This window comes from Truncatella angustata (assembly GCF_020726525.1).
Source record: "Truncatella angustata strain MPI-SDFR-AT-0073 chromosome Unknown BKA67scaffold_1, whole genome shotgun sequence".
In the NCBI taxonomy this organism is placed as follows: Eukaryota; Fungi; Ascomycota; class Sordariomycetes; order Amphisphaeriales; family Sporocadaceae; genus Truncatella; species Truncatella angustata.
The window spans coordinates 5,787,629-5,799,654 of NW_025763381.1; the positions used below are offsets into that span (position 1 = coordinate 5,787,629).

General features: G+C 49.2%; 2 protein-coding genes across 2 annotated transcripts; one reads left to right on the forward strand and one right to left on the reverse strand.

The window, feature by feature from the left end:
- Positions 1-40: 40 nt before the first annotated feature.
- On the reverse strand, positions 41-8,215 carry BKA67DRAFT_687015 (armadillo-type protein; the record flags this gene model as incomplete). The annotated part of the gene is made up of 3 exons (XM_046109040.1): positions 6,725-8,215; positions 3,733-6,670; positions 41-3,679 (listed from the first exon to the last, which is right to left on the reverse strand). The coding sequence occupies exons 1-3, from the start codon at positions 8,080-8,082 to the stop codon at positions 41-43; spliced, it is 7,935 nt and encodes a 2,644-aa protein (XP_045964777.1). The 5' UTR covers positions 8,083-8,215.
- A 332-nt stretch (positions 8,216-8,547) lies between these two features.
- Positions 8,548-10,282, forward strand: BKA67DRAFT_589981 (CwfJ C-terminus 1-domain-containing protein-like protein; the record flags this gene model as incomplete). The annotated part of the gene is made up of 3 exons (XM_046104536.1): positions 8,548-8,561; positions 8,616-8,859; positions 8,915-10,282. 3 exons carry the CDS (start codon positions 8,548-8,550, stop codon positions 10,280-10,282), a joined length of 1,626 nt encoding a protein of 541 aa, XP_045964778.1.
- Positions 10,283-12,026: the final 1,744 nt, after the last annotated feature.

Here is a 12,026-nt window from a genome sequence, read left to right on the forward strand (position 1 = left end):
ACCATTTCCGCACCAACTATATTTCGTCGGTCTGCTCACCTCAATACCTCGCACCGTGTCTTCGTTGCCTCTCCTCTCCCGCTCTCTCCTTCCTGCGCTTGATCTTCTTGTCCAGCTTGCCCCTCTTGAACTGGCCGTATCGATCCGGATACGCTACTGCCTCGATCTTTCTCTTCCTGGCTCGACCCTCTCTGCGTCTCTTGACTGCTTCTCTAACTTCCAGGACTTCTCGTGTGTACAGTTCCGTGCCAACCTTCTTTTGTAATGTCTCCATCAGCTCGCGGGCCTTCTCTTGGAGTTCCTGGACTCGTGGTGTATAGGACGGATCCGTGGAGTACGGGATGGGAATTGACGGATCGGTAAGGTGGTGCAATGGGGTGAGGAGAATATTCAGGGATGGAACAAGGTGAGTTGCAGACGGGAGAGTCTTGGTATAGAGTTCCAACAGTTGCATGGATGCAACCTTGGGAACGAGCGCAGACGCTTGTGCACGTGTTTCGATGACAAGGATGTCGGAAAGGAAGTTAAGAAGAGTGTGTAGAGTGATGGGGGCGGCTTTGGGGGTCTCATCATCGACACCACTCCATTCATCATCGTCTTCTTCTTTGTTGTCTGCATTTCCATTGCCAACCTCGTCTGTTTTGTCAGAAGCTGATGGCTTTGGGTCCAAAAATTTACCGAGACGAGCGAGAGTCTGAATCACTTCGCCTGCGAGGTTTTCATCCACATCTGGCGTCTCATTGCTAACGTCGACTTCAGATGCATCCAAAGAACCCTGCTTGGCAATGCGTTTGCGCCACCTGGCGATAGTAGGTGGGCTCAGAAGATTGGTGGCGAGCATGACAAGAGCCTCGATGGCGTCCTTCTCAAGGCGGAGACCGTGCGATCCGACTAGCACATCAGTTTCTTCTGGATTTTTTGTGTTCTCGTAAAAGTCGGTCAGATACCTGTTGAGCAGTTTGATGCTTGCCAACTTGACTGTCGGGTGAGATGAAGCAAGTGGCTTTCCAATGGCGTGCCACAGCTGTTCATTCGCCAAAACCACCGACTCGTGTTTATCCATGAGACAGGGCACAACCTCGACGACAGTATTGATAAGCTCCCAATCATCCGCAAAGGTAGCATAGTCGTCAAGTATCTCATTGATCTTAGTCAAGAGAGTATCGAGGTCTTTCTGGTCCTTCGGAGTGGACTCTCTGGCTTCGAAGTAGAAGCCAAAGGTCTGAATAGCGAGGCGGAGAACGGACTGATTGCCATCCTGTCCAAGCCAGTTTCGGAGAAGGTTCAGAAATTTGGACGTGCTGTCCTTATCAGCTTTACGGAATATCTCCTTGAGCAGCTCACCAGCTGCTAGTCGGCACTTTTCGTTGTCATCATTGGCGAGGACGAAGAAAAGCGGGATGAAGCACGTGGTGGCAACTTCTTGAACGAAGTCTTGGGCTGACTTCATCAAAAGCAAATGGATAACTTCCATAACGGACAAACGACCGCCTTCGCGTTCGTACTTGAGGTTTGCCACAACGAAAGCAAGCTGCTTAGCCCATCTGTTCTTCTTTTGCGGGTAATCGCGAAGGAATTGGAAGAAGGCGCCACGTGCCAAGTCTCGAGTGTCCTTGTCATCATTGGTGATCATAATACTGCCGACGTAGTCAAGAGTATCATAAACCGTGGCCGTCTCGACCCTTCGATCCAAAACGGCACGTAAAAAGTTGAAGGTGACGTGGCGGTAGAGGGGCTCAGTCAAATCATCCTTAAGCTTTCCTAGGAGCATATCCACGGCGGCATCCTTGACAGGAACGTCTCGCCTATCTCTAAGTGTAACTGAGACAAGCTTCAAGGCCGTTTGCGCAAGGTCGCTAGTCGTTGTGGTCGAAATTGAGATGCTCTTGATCGCATCCTTGGCCGCAACCTTGTAGAGCTTCATGAAATCATCTGTCTTGAACGGGACCTTGACAAGAACTGTGAGGAGTTTAAACGTGGCTATCTTGACTTCTTCCTCGCCTCCAACAATAGCGTCTCCGAAGATTGGAACAAATCCTGAGATATTGCCAGCGTTACGCAAACTGTCGTGCTTCTTGAGGACAGATCGAAGAATGTCAAATGCGAATCTAACGAGCTTGTGTGTGTACTTATTGGTCGTGCTACGCTCGCCACTCTTCTTGGCTCCTTTTTGTACCAAATAGCGACGAAGTTTGAAGTCTAGCCTCTGCTCCGCCTGAGGCTTTTCGCTTTCGTACACCTTTTGGATAACCTCATAGCAGAAGATCAGGGTGTCGCGGCTTTCTGCAGCAGCGTTGCCAAGCAATCCATTAGATATCCGGTTGAGCAAGTCGTCAATCTTTCGCACCATTTTCAAGTCGAGCTTTTCCAGAAGGAGTGCCTGCAGAGGGCGAACAAGCTGACGTAATTGGCCGATCGAAGCTGTTCTGGCAATTAATTCCATCGAGTCCTGGCTCTTACTGCTTTTTACCTCCTTCATCTGGCTTGTGTATTCTTCTGCGTCCTTCTCTTGACCAGTGGCACCAAAGATGTCATCCATGATCACAGCCACAATCTTGTCAAGACAGTAATCCAAATCGCCAGGCTGAAATTCGGGGGTCACCCGAACTAAAATGGCATGCACAGTGTATGACAAGACGTGCAGCTGATAGCCTTTCGTTAACGCACCTCGTAACTCGTCCAGAACAAATCCAAAAGCACTTGGACCAAGGAGCGCGGTCATCTTTGCCAACGTATCACGTGCCATTTCTCGTGATTCCCAGGCTTTGCTGCGAAGAATGTGACAGATATCAGTCAGAACTCCAGGTAGTTTTTGTTCCAAAAACTCGGCTGGAAGCACTTTCAGAAGCCTGACAATAATCACACCAACAGGCACGCGCGAGCTCACAGTGGTCTCGTCTTTTCCGTGAATATACTTCATAAGTGGCGGCATGATGTTGTTGATGACATCATCGCTGAATTTATCCATTGCTGGCATGGTTGTTGCTAAGCGATGTTTCTTGCTTGATGATTGCTCATCCTGGCCATCGATATCCATAGCATCTTCATATTTCTCAGTTGCGGCCAGTGCAAGGCTGTCAATCAACTTGCCCAGAAGCCTGACCACGTGCTTCTGTTGCTCGGGCTTGGATTGAATATAACCAATGTATCGGCTCAAAGTGGCACGATATTGCGGCCATTCGAGAGAAATCGAAATATCTGCAATCGTAGTAGAAGCCTGCGCACCAACACCATGATCGTCTTCTCCATCTTCACGACCATAGACAAAGTGCTCCAGAAGAGGGACGAAGAAGTGGGCCAAGTTTCGACTGCTCAGCTCCGTGTGGCTGATGACCTTGGACAGCAATTGTAGTGCTCTTATCTGCCTCGAGGCTGCTGAACTGAGGATATGACTGAAAAAACTGGGGTCCGTGTCCTTCTCGTCTGGTGGTGGGTTTAAGTGTACCAAGTCACTGATTGGGGACCAAGACGGTAATCGAGTTACTAAATGACCGAGCACTCGAACTGTTTCTCTTCTCACGGTCTCGGATGTTTCCCGAGCGCCAGCGAAAATAGCAGGCAGTACCATGGATTGAAGCATTTCAAAAAATTTGTCCTTCTCCTTGCCTGTAGACGATGCGGCTGCATCGGCAAATCGGTTTATGCCATCAGCTGAATTGGTAGATAGTATACCATATTCCTCATCATGTTTAATATAAAAGAGCATATTCTGCAGTAATGGCTCCCATTCACGTGCTGTGAACGACACCTTGGAATGGTATTGTAGGCATCCAATCGTTCATCGTATGCGGGCTCGTCAATGCGACCTTCAACGTAAGAATTTAGCTTGGCACAAAGCCTAGCTACCTCATCCGAAATATTCGAATCTTTTGACACGAAAACAGCTAGTACCCTGGATAGAGCTTCACGACTAGACTTATCCTTGAAGAAGTTGTAAAGGCTCGAGATAGTCGTGTAGATGCGACTTCGTAGTTCGCTGTCAGGTGAAACGTTTTCCAGTTGCAAGAAGTTTTCCAGAATCGTAAGAACGCTACCCTTTACCTTGGGGTGGACACGACGTGGCGGCTGATTCAGAAGGAAAACGGATATATCGATCAAATCCGTGGCATTGCCTGATTGTTGAACAAGTGGGGACAGTTCGACAATGGTCTCGACACAAGCAGCCAGAAGGTCTTTGCCGAGCTCCTTGCCCGGCTCGGTGTCAGTCCTTTCCTGAGATCGCAGGAGCCGGCTGATCTTTCCAAGTATCATCTCCAGGTTGGAATCGAGGAGTTCTTCTTTAATGAGTTCGTTGAACTCGGATTCAGCAGCGGGAGCTTCAGCCAGCTTGATTAGGTTGCGCACAATACTGAGCGCAAAAATCTTGACCTCATCCTTCGCTTTAGCGATCAACAATAAGTCTGTCAGTTTGCCTATGATTCTTTCATCGATACCAAGAAATAGAGCTGTCTTAGGTATCAAGGAAAGGGTGGAGAGCAGTTGCATGGTTCCCGAGACACCCTCGGTGTTCTCCGTTGGTAGATTGTCTAGTCTTGGTGCCACAACTTCCTTGATGATAACGTCCGAATAGGGCGCCCAGTTGAACATCTGCGCGTTTTGCAGAAGCGATACTACACATTTGAGGGCGATGCTTCGAACGTTTCGAAGCAGTGAAGTGTTGGTGTCACCATCATCTTCATCTGCGCCGTCTTTCGCTTTGTCAAGTTTGCGGCAAGCATTAACAAGACAATAAAGTACAGCAGAAATGATTGTTGATGTATAGTCGGCGACGCTCGTGCCAAGCTCATTGATCATGGATGAAATCATGTTCAAGAAACCCACTTGTTTTCGGACAGTGAGCACATTCCGGTTAAGGACGTCGGCACGAAGGTTGCCGTTTGCGTCGACAACGTGAACGCCACGTAAATCTCCTAATGCGATGTCCAAGAAGCCGCCCATATCCTCGACGCTCAAGTTCCGAAGCACCGCGAGACGAGTAGCATGAAGCCCGCCTCGGCCACTAGACGCGCCCTTCTTCGAGATTGTCCGACCATAAAGCAGGCGAAGGAGCACTGGCATAGCCTCGTCATGATGTTTGGGCTGGATCTGGTTATCACCTTGGAAGAGAACAGTAAGTTCGTTCTTGAACCTGGCTTCGTCAAGCAAGAAGTCAAGACTCTCTCGGTATGGCTTCAATCCCTCTTGCTTCCACGCCAAAATAGCCTTCAACGCTGCTTTCTGTACTTCGATATCACCATTTGCTAGCTGCTTCAGTAGTGCATCGTAGACCTGCTGGCTTTGAAAGAGAACCTTAGGGTTCACGAATTGTGCAAAGACGCCCAAAAGGGCCTTTCTATCTGTCAGAGACCAAAACTCGCCAGTACTAGAAGCCTGCTCCTCCTCAAAATTATCAGCTTGGTCGTCAGTATCTGATGCCCATGATAAGAAAATGGGAACCAGTTTGCGCGATCGCTTTTCCACTAGGTTCGGGGCTGCTGAGAAGACCTTCAGAGCTTGCGAACGTGCGTTCGCCGGGTTTTCCTCGGCAAGCTCCTGGCTCTCCTCAAACTCATGCAGCAAGACGTCGGATGCCTCTATGCTGGCCCGCTTAGAATCATCAGCCTTTTTGCGCAGCTGGTTAAGATTGAGGCATTCGAAATCGGTGGCAAATCGACGTGGAGGCCCAGTTGCCTGTTGTCCAGATCCGTCCCATCGTTTTGATGATGACTCGAGCCATGTAAAGGCACGGTCGCATACGGCTTCTTCTCCACTGGACGATTGGCTGACTTGTTTCAAAGCCTCGACTGCAGTCTCCCAAACCGGCAGGAGCTTGACTGTCAGCATTCCGAAAAGATAAGCAGGAACAGCTTGCCGAAGCCAAGAATCCTCATGAAGCCGGGCGTAGATAGCTCCGAGTTTTCGAAGATATACTGAAATAGCGCGAGCGTTCTGTAGATCCAAAGGCATTTGTTGGGTATGTAACATAATGGACAAGGCATCTAGTTGGTCCGGTGCCGATTTCATGCTGCTGAGTAGTTTCAAAGAAGCGGTACGAAGTTCAGATGATTGCGATGCAAGATTTCCAATAAGACTTTTGAGAAGAGGACTCTGCTCTTTTTCGGGGCTTTCACTGTCATCTCCCTGAGGCGACGATCCAGCTTGCGCCTCGTAGGTGAGCATTGCCTCAAGATAGCCGGTCAAGGTTGAATAACGAGGTGCAGCCGCCCGGAGCAGCGGACCAAGAGATTCGTCGAACTTTCCCACAGCTTTGCTCAGCCGTATGTAAGAGGCAAATCCCTGACTGACGATGAATCGCGCTTCTTCGTTTCCGAGAAAATCGGAAGGTCGAAGAGCGAGCTTCAATTTGGTGGAAAGCCTGTCCGAAATGAACTCCGTCGTCTTTGTATCAACACTGGCATACTCTAATAGGTGCAGGATCGCAGCGTATTTTGGTAAACATGTATTTCTCCGGATAGCAGGGCTTTCGTCGCACCCCTGGGGCCCAGCTTCTGGGAAAGGTGTGTCCTCCAATCGTCCAAATGTCTTGATAATCTCCTCTTGCCAGGCCTGGGGTAGGGAGAAAGGTTTGCTGTCGTCCAGAGAAGGAAGTGCTTGAGACTGAACCATCCTAGGCAGAAGTATGTAGAGCATGTCCTGATTACTATCCTCGGCCCAATGGGAACCAATGAATCTAAAGATATTAGCCTGAAATAGAGGAAGGTTCGGAATTCGTGGATGTTCTTACTTTTGAAAGTGGTTTTGGAACAGACTTCGAAACTTATTGGCATCCAACTCGGAAAAGTAGGAGCAAAACGGTATGAACCACCCCTTCAAAGGCTCCGTTGCCAATGTCTTCATTAAGTCTGCAATATGGGGCGTGACAGCGTCGAACGAAGCATATTGCCAGACTATAGCAATATTCACGATGATGTAATCCCAGATGGCGGATGGCTCGAGGACTGTGAGGGCGGACTTATCTACAAGTAGACCAGCAAGACATTGGCGTTGGAAATCGAGTAACGTGGACCAATCTGTGATTCGGGTGCCCTTCCGAACGCCAGCTATGATACCCAAGAGGCGCAAAAACAAAACGTTATGCAAGCCTTGCGCGCCATCGTGGCTGTCATAGATGGCTTGCGCAATTGGCTCAAAGGTCTCAGATGTAGTATGATGGATAATGCTGATCACTGTACCACAGACAACGTCGGCCCAGGTTTCGGGTTCTTCCGAACAACTCTCTTCTTCGGGTACTGACCCGATCAGGGCCTTGACTAAAGCCGGTGCAGTAGTGTGTACCCCGTTGCCTTGGCCTTTCATAGCCTCAGCAAACATGGTCATGAGGCCATGGTAATACAACTCGTATTGCTTATCACCACGGGTGTTCTTCAGGTCGTTGCGAGCATGTTCGACGATCAGTGGAAGCGACTTCTCTCGGTATGAGGGGGCGGCAGCTTTCTTAATGAGGAAACTCATGGCTTCGGCAGCGAATCGTGCTATGTATTGGGGATTGCGCGCCTTTCCGAGCAACGGTGCGACGGCATCGTAGGTCGGGCGGATATCTGTGACCAAGAGTCTCGACAGGTACTTGAATAGGAAGGCCAGACAGGCAAATGTCCATTCGATGACATCGGCCTCGTGCTTTCTGCTGACTATTTGCGTGATGAGTGCCAAGGCTCGCGGGTAATGCTTCTCAAATCGAGTTCCGAGATCGTGGGCAAATGCAGTCAACAGATCTAAAAGTGACTCGAGCGACTCTCTGGATTGGGCGGATATGTACTTCTCAAGCAAGTCCATAATCTTGCCCTCGAAGTGGATGATTTGGGGCAAGCTCTCGCAAAGGGGGTTTACCTCCCTCTTGAAAGAGATGAACTCTCTGGAGACATCCATATCGGCCCATTTGTCGAGGCCATTCCTGAAATATGAGGTCGTCGACTCAAAGTCCTCGGCATCGAGATCATGTCGACGTACTCTGCGCAGAGGGTCGAGGGAATGAAGCTTGGAGATCTTCACAGTGAAAGACTCCCAGCGGTGGTTCTTCTGGTGTGGAGTGCCCGTCTTACCCTTTCGGGACTTGACGATGCGACCCGATGATGTCGCAGGCATCTTGTGGAGAGTTACGGGGCTGCAAAATATGAAGTGCAGCGCCTTCGTTGTTGTATGCGCGGGCAAGAACAAGAATGTGAAGTTGAACTTAAGCAAGTGACATTATTCCCCACCATGGAACAAGTGAACGGCGACCTGAACTTTTTTCTGGGAAAGAGCGATAAGCGTCTATCGATTTGACCTTTTCATCTTATCTGAACGCGCTAACCACTGAAGTCCTAGCGTCCAGCGCTCAGTTTGTCCGTGGGCCCCACAAATCCACGAAGCACAGATCGGAAGCTCATTGAGTACCACCATCACTGGTCTCCCCTAGCCTGGGCTAGCTTAAAAGCTTCATTCATTTTGACCAATCGCGCCTCGTCGGATTGAAAGTACTTGGTCCTGCATCTCCTACAAAACCTCATCCCTAGCACACCAAGTCATTCGCTACATTGCATGTGCGAGCATACTCACAGTTGAGACACAATGGCGGCCAAAGTGTAAGTCATACACCAGACGTTCCTTCCTTGCCCCCATGCACTAAACCTCTCTAGCATTGTTCTCGGGAGCCTCAATGGCAAGCTCGAACCAGCTTTCCAGAAGCTTGCCACTTTACACGCCAAGAACAACTTCTCATTTGCCCTTGTCACAGGCGATTTGTTCGGCTCTGGAGACGATGGAGCTCTGGTCACGCGTCTACTTAACGGGGAGATCAAAGTACCTCTCACCACCTACTTCACCGTTGGCACTGGGCCCCTGCCAGCTCAGGTTATTGAACGCATTGAAAAGGACGAAGATGTGAGTCCATAAGCACATTGCTGGTCAAGGACCGCGTGACTAACGTAAAGCACAGATCTGCGAGAACCTACATTATCTCGGCAAGCGCAGTATCAACAAGACCTCTGATGGCATTCGAATCGTCACTCTTGGCGGCGCCCTGGATCGAAGTATTGTGGGCGGACAATCAAAGGAGCAGCACCTTCCTTTCCACACAGAAAGCGATGCTAAATCGCTTAGAGGTGCGAACAAGGCTGACATACTTCTGACATCGATCTGGCCTGCAGGTGTCTGGTCAAAATCACAAGTCCCTCTCGCCCCTGAAAGTCAGGCTGCAGTCACTAGCACTCAGGAGATTGCGGATTTGTGCAGTGCAATCAAGCCTCGCTATCACTTCTCGTTTTCTCCTACTGACTTCTTCTGGGAGAGGGAGCCTTTCTTCTATCCCGACGCGGAAGACAATACTGACCGACCAATCACACGGTTCATCTCAATGGCCCCCTTTGGTAATGCTGCAAAGGCCAAGGCTATGTATGCTTTCACATTGCAGGCGGGAGACAGCGCATCTACGCTTCCTCTTGGAAGCACTCTGTCACCTTTCGTGCAGTCCAGAGGTACAAAGAGACAGGCGGATGGAGGTTCTTCTGAGCATTACGAACGCTTCAGCAATGGTCACCGTGAGCGACGGTCTCGCAGAGGCCGCCAGCAGCGCTCTCCTCCGCCGGGACCGGCACAGTGCTTCTTCTGTCTTAGTAATCCAGAACTTGCAACACACATGGTCTGTTCTATTGGAGAACATGCCTACGTTGCCTCCGCCAAGGGTCCTCTACCCAGTTCCGACACCTTCTCTGCATCCGGTGTTCCTTTTCCTGGCCATCAAATCATCATCCCACTCTCGCACGAACCTACTATACGAGCGATTCCTGGTGGTGATGGCCTAGCGACCTACACAGAAATGTTGCGGTTTCGTGAGGCGCTGCAAGCCATGGTCAGCAAAAAGTCCAACCACAAACTTGGCGCACTCACTTGGGAAATCAACCGCAATCGTAACATTCATATGCATTGGCAGTTCGTCCCAGTCCCATTTGAATTGCTTCGGAGAGGTCTTGTTGAGGCTGCCTTTAAGGTTGAAGCTGAGAATCTGAAGTATCCCTCTTTCAAAGAGCGCAACCTGGGTTCTGGCATGGACGAGGAAGGCGATTTCCTTCGCATTTGGCTTTGGTCTGACGATGGTAATGCGACCATACAGGGTAAGGAACTCGTGATGTCCATCGACGAGGGCTTCCGGTTTGATCTTCAGTATCCACGCAAAGTATTGGCAAAGTTGTTGCAACTTGAAGACCGAAGTGACTGGCGTGCTATTGGTCAATCAGTCGAGGAGGAGACCATTGATGCGGAGCGGTTCAAAGAAGCATTCAAGCCTTGGGACTTCACACTTGTATAATGCACTTCTTGGTTTAAAGCATTGGGCGGTTACAAAGTTACCGGATGATACCCTATCTGCATTGGGCTGGCGATTGGCGTTGGGACAGGCTTCGTTATGGTATCACAGGACTGGGCAGTACTATTCTCTGGGTGTCAAAGAAATCATCCTGGGTCAGTTAAGTAAAGGACTGGTGGTATGAGCCGTTCTTGTTTTCTCATTTATGCCTGCCATTCTCGCACATTTTACCAGTGCACATCTGTAACTTGGCTTCCATCAATCTAGACAGGCGTGCCTAACTCTGAGAGGTACTAGAGTCCAATCTTGTTAACACAGCGGCATTCCAGTAAACTAAAGCATGGTCGAACTGGGCACTTATGAGCAGTGACGCCAGGGCATAGTACTGTAGGCGGTCTGTTCCAAGCTTCTGGCTGCAACTCAAAGTAATATCAGAATGGACAAAAACAAAACAGTTGCACATGGAAGCAAAAATCAGGCTGCCAATCTCAAACGTTGTTGACTTTCCCATCTCTCTATAAGAAAAATTTCTCCTTCGCCGGACTGCAGAGGTTGCTCTCAATGTTTGTTCGGTAGTTTTGAGCGTCTAATGTGTCTGCACCAAAAACTTTGAAGCGCCACCGATCTTGAGTATTTATCAGGCGAGTGTACCTCAAAATACATGACGAAATTTCTTCTTTCAATTCTGTAACAGGACCGCGACGGCCCATGGATAAGCTTCCTGGCCGCCCAGGCCAGATCCTGAGGCTATAGTTACATGTTTTGGGATCATGCAGAGTATTTAAATACAAAAGCCTGTACTCGTGAGGGTCTTGCGGCCCCAAAGCTTACGCATCCGCCTGTTGGCCAAGGTAAAATCAATGTGAGTGATCAAATGTGCCTCTGTGAAGTGATATTTTCCAGATTAGTTCTTTCGACTCTTTGTCATGGACTTTGCTATGCTTGTATGGACCCCATAGCCACTCGATTGCCTAAACAGACATATTCCACAGATCGTGCAGGTTGATGACGATAATGGGAGCGGTTCTTGCCACGAGGAGATGTGCCATGCCCAACGGAGCTTCATGGTGCAAACGTTTACATAAACTCACCTGGAAGGCAACATGACACATTGGAGTGCCACAGACCCTCAAAAGAGATCGGAACTCATGGGGGAGAGAAGCGTATGGCCTCATCGTCGTATAAACACAACCATGGCTCTAGGTCCGGGCGGCTTTGGTCAGTAATACAGATGGTATTATTCTTCTGCATTTGCTATCTCGGAACCATTGCTTATCTCTTCTTCTCTAGCCTTACGCCAGCGACGTATTGTGATGTCAGAGAAACTTAAAATGGTTGAAGACGCATACTGAAAGCGGAGGTGACACAGGCAAGATATTCAGCTCGACAAAAATGGAGCTTTATCTCTGAATAGTACTGAAGGACTGCATCAGCTTAATCTGTTGGGTATATAATGATAAGCTGGCTGGATTTTCGGTCTCTTATCCCGGATATTTCCGACATCAATGCATATTTTGTAAACTTGTTGAGCCACTCAAAATAAGTCTGAGGTGTGGGCAGCTCAGCGTGCGAAGTGCTTATTGCTTTTCACGCAACACGAGGTCCTCCGTCAAAGACCAAAACTTACAGAACCCTTAGGCTTTTAGATGATAGCACACCCAAAGGAACGATAGTAAAGATATATAATGGGCACACACTTTATATATTGATGCCAGTAATCACTTCACACTTTGTAACACTGGCACCG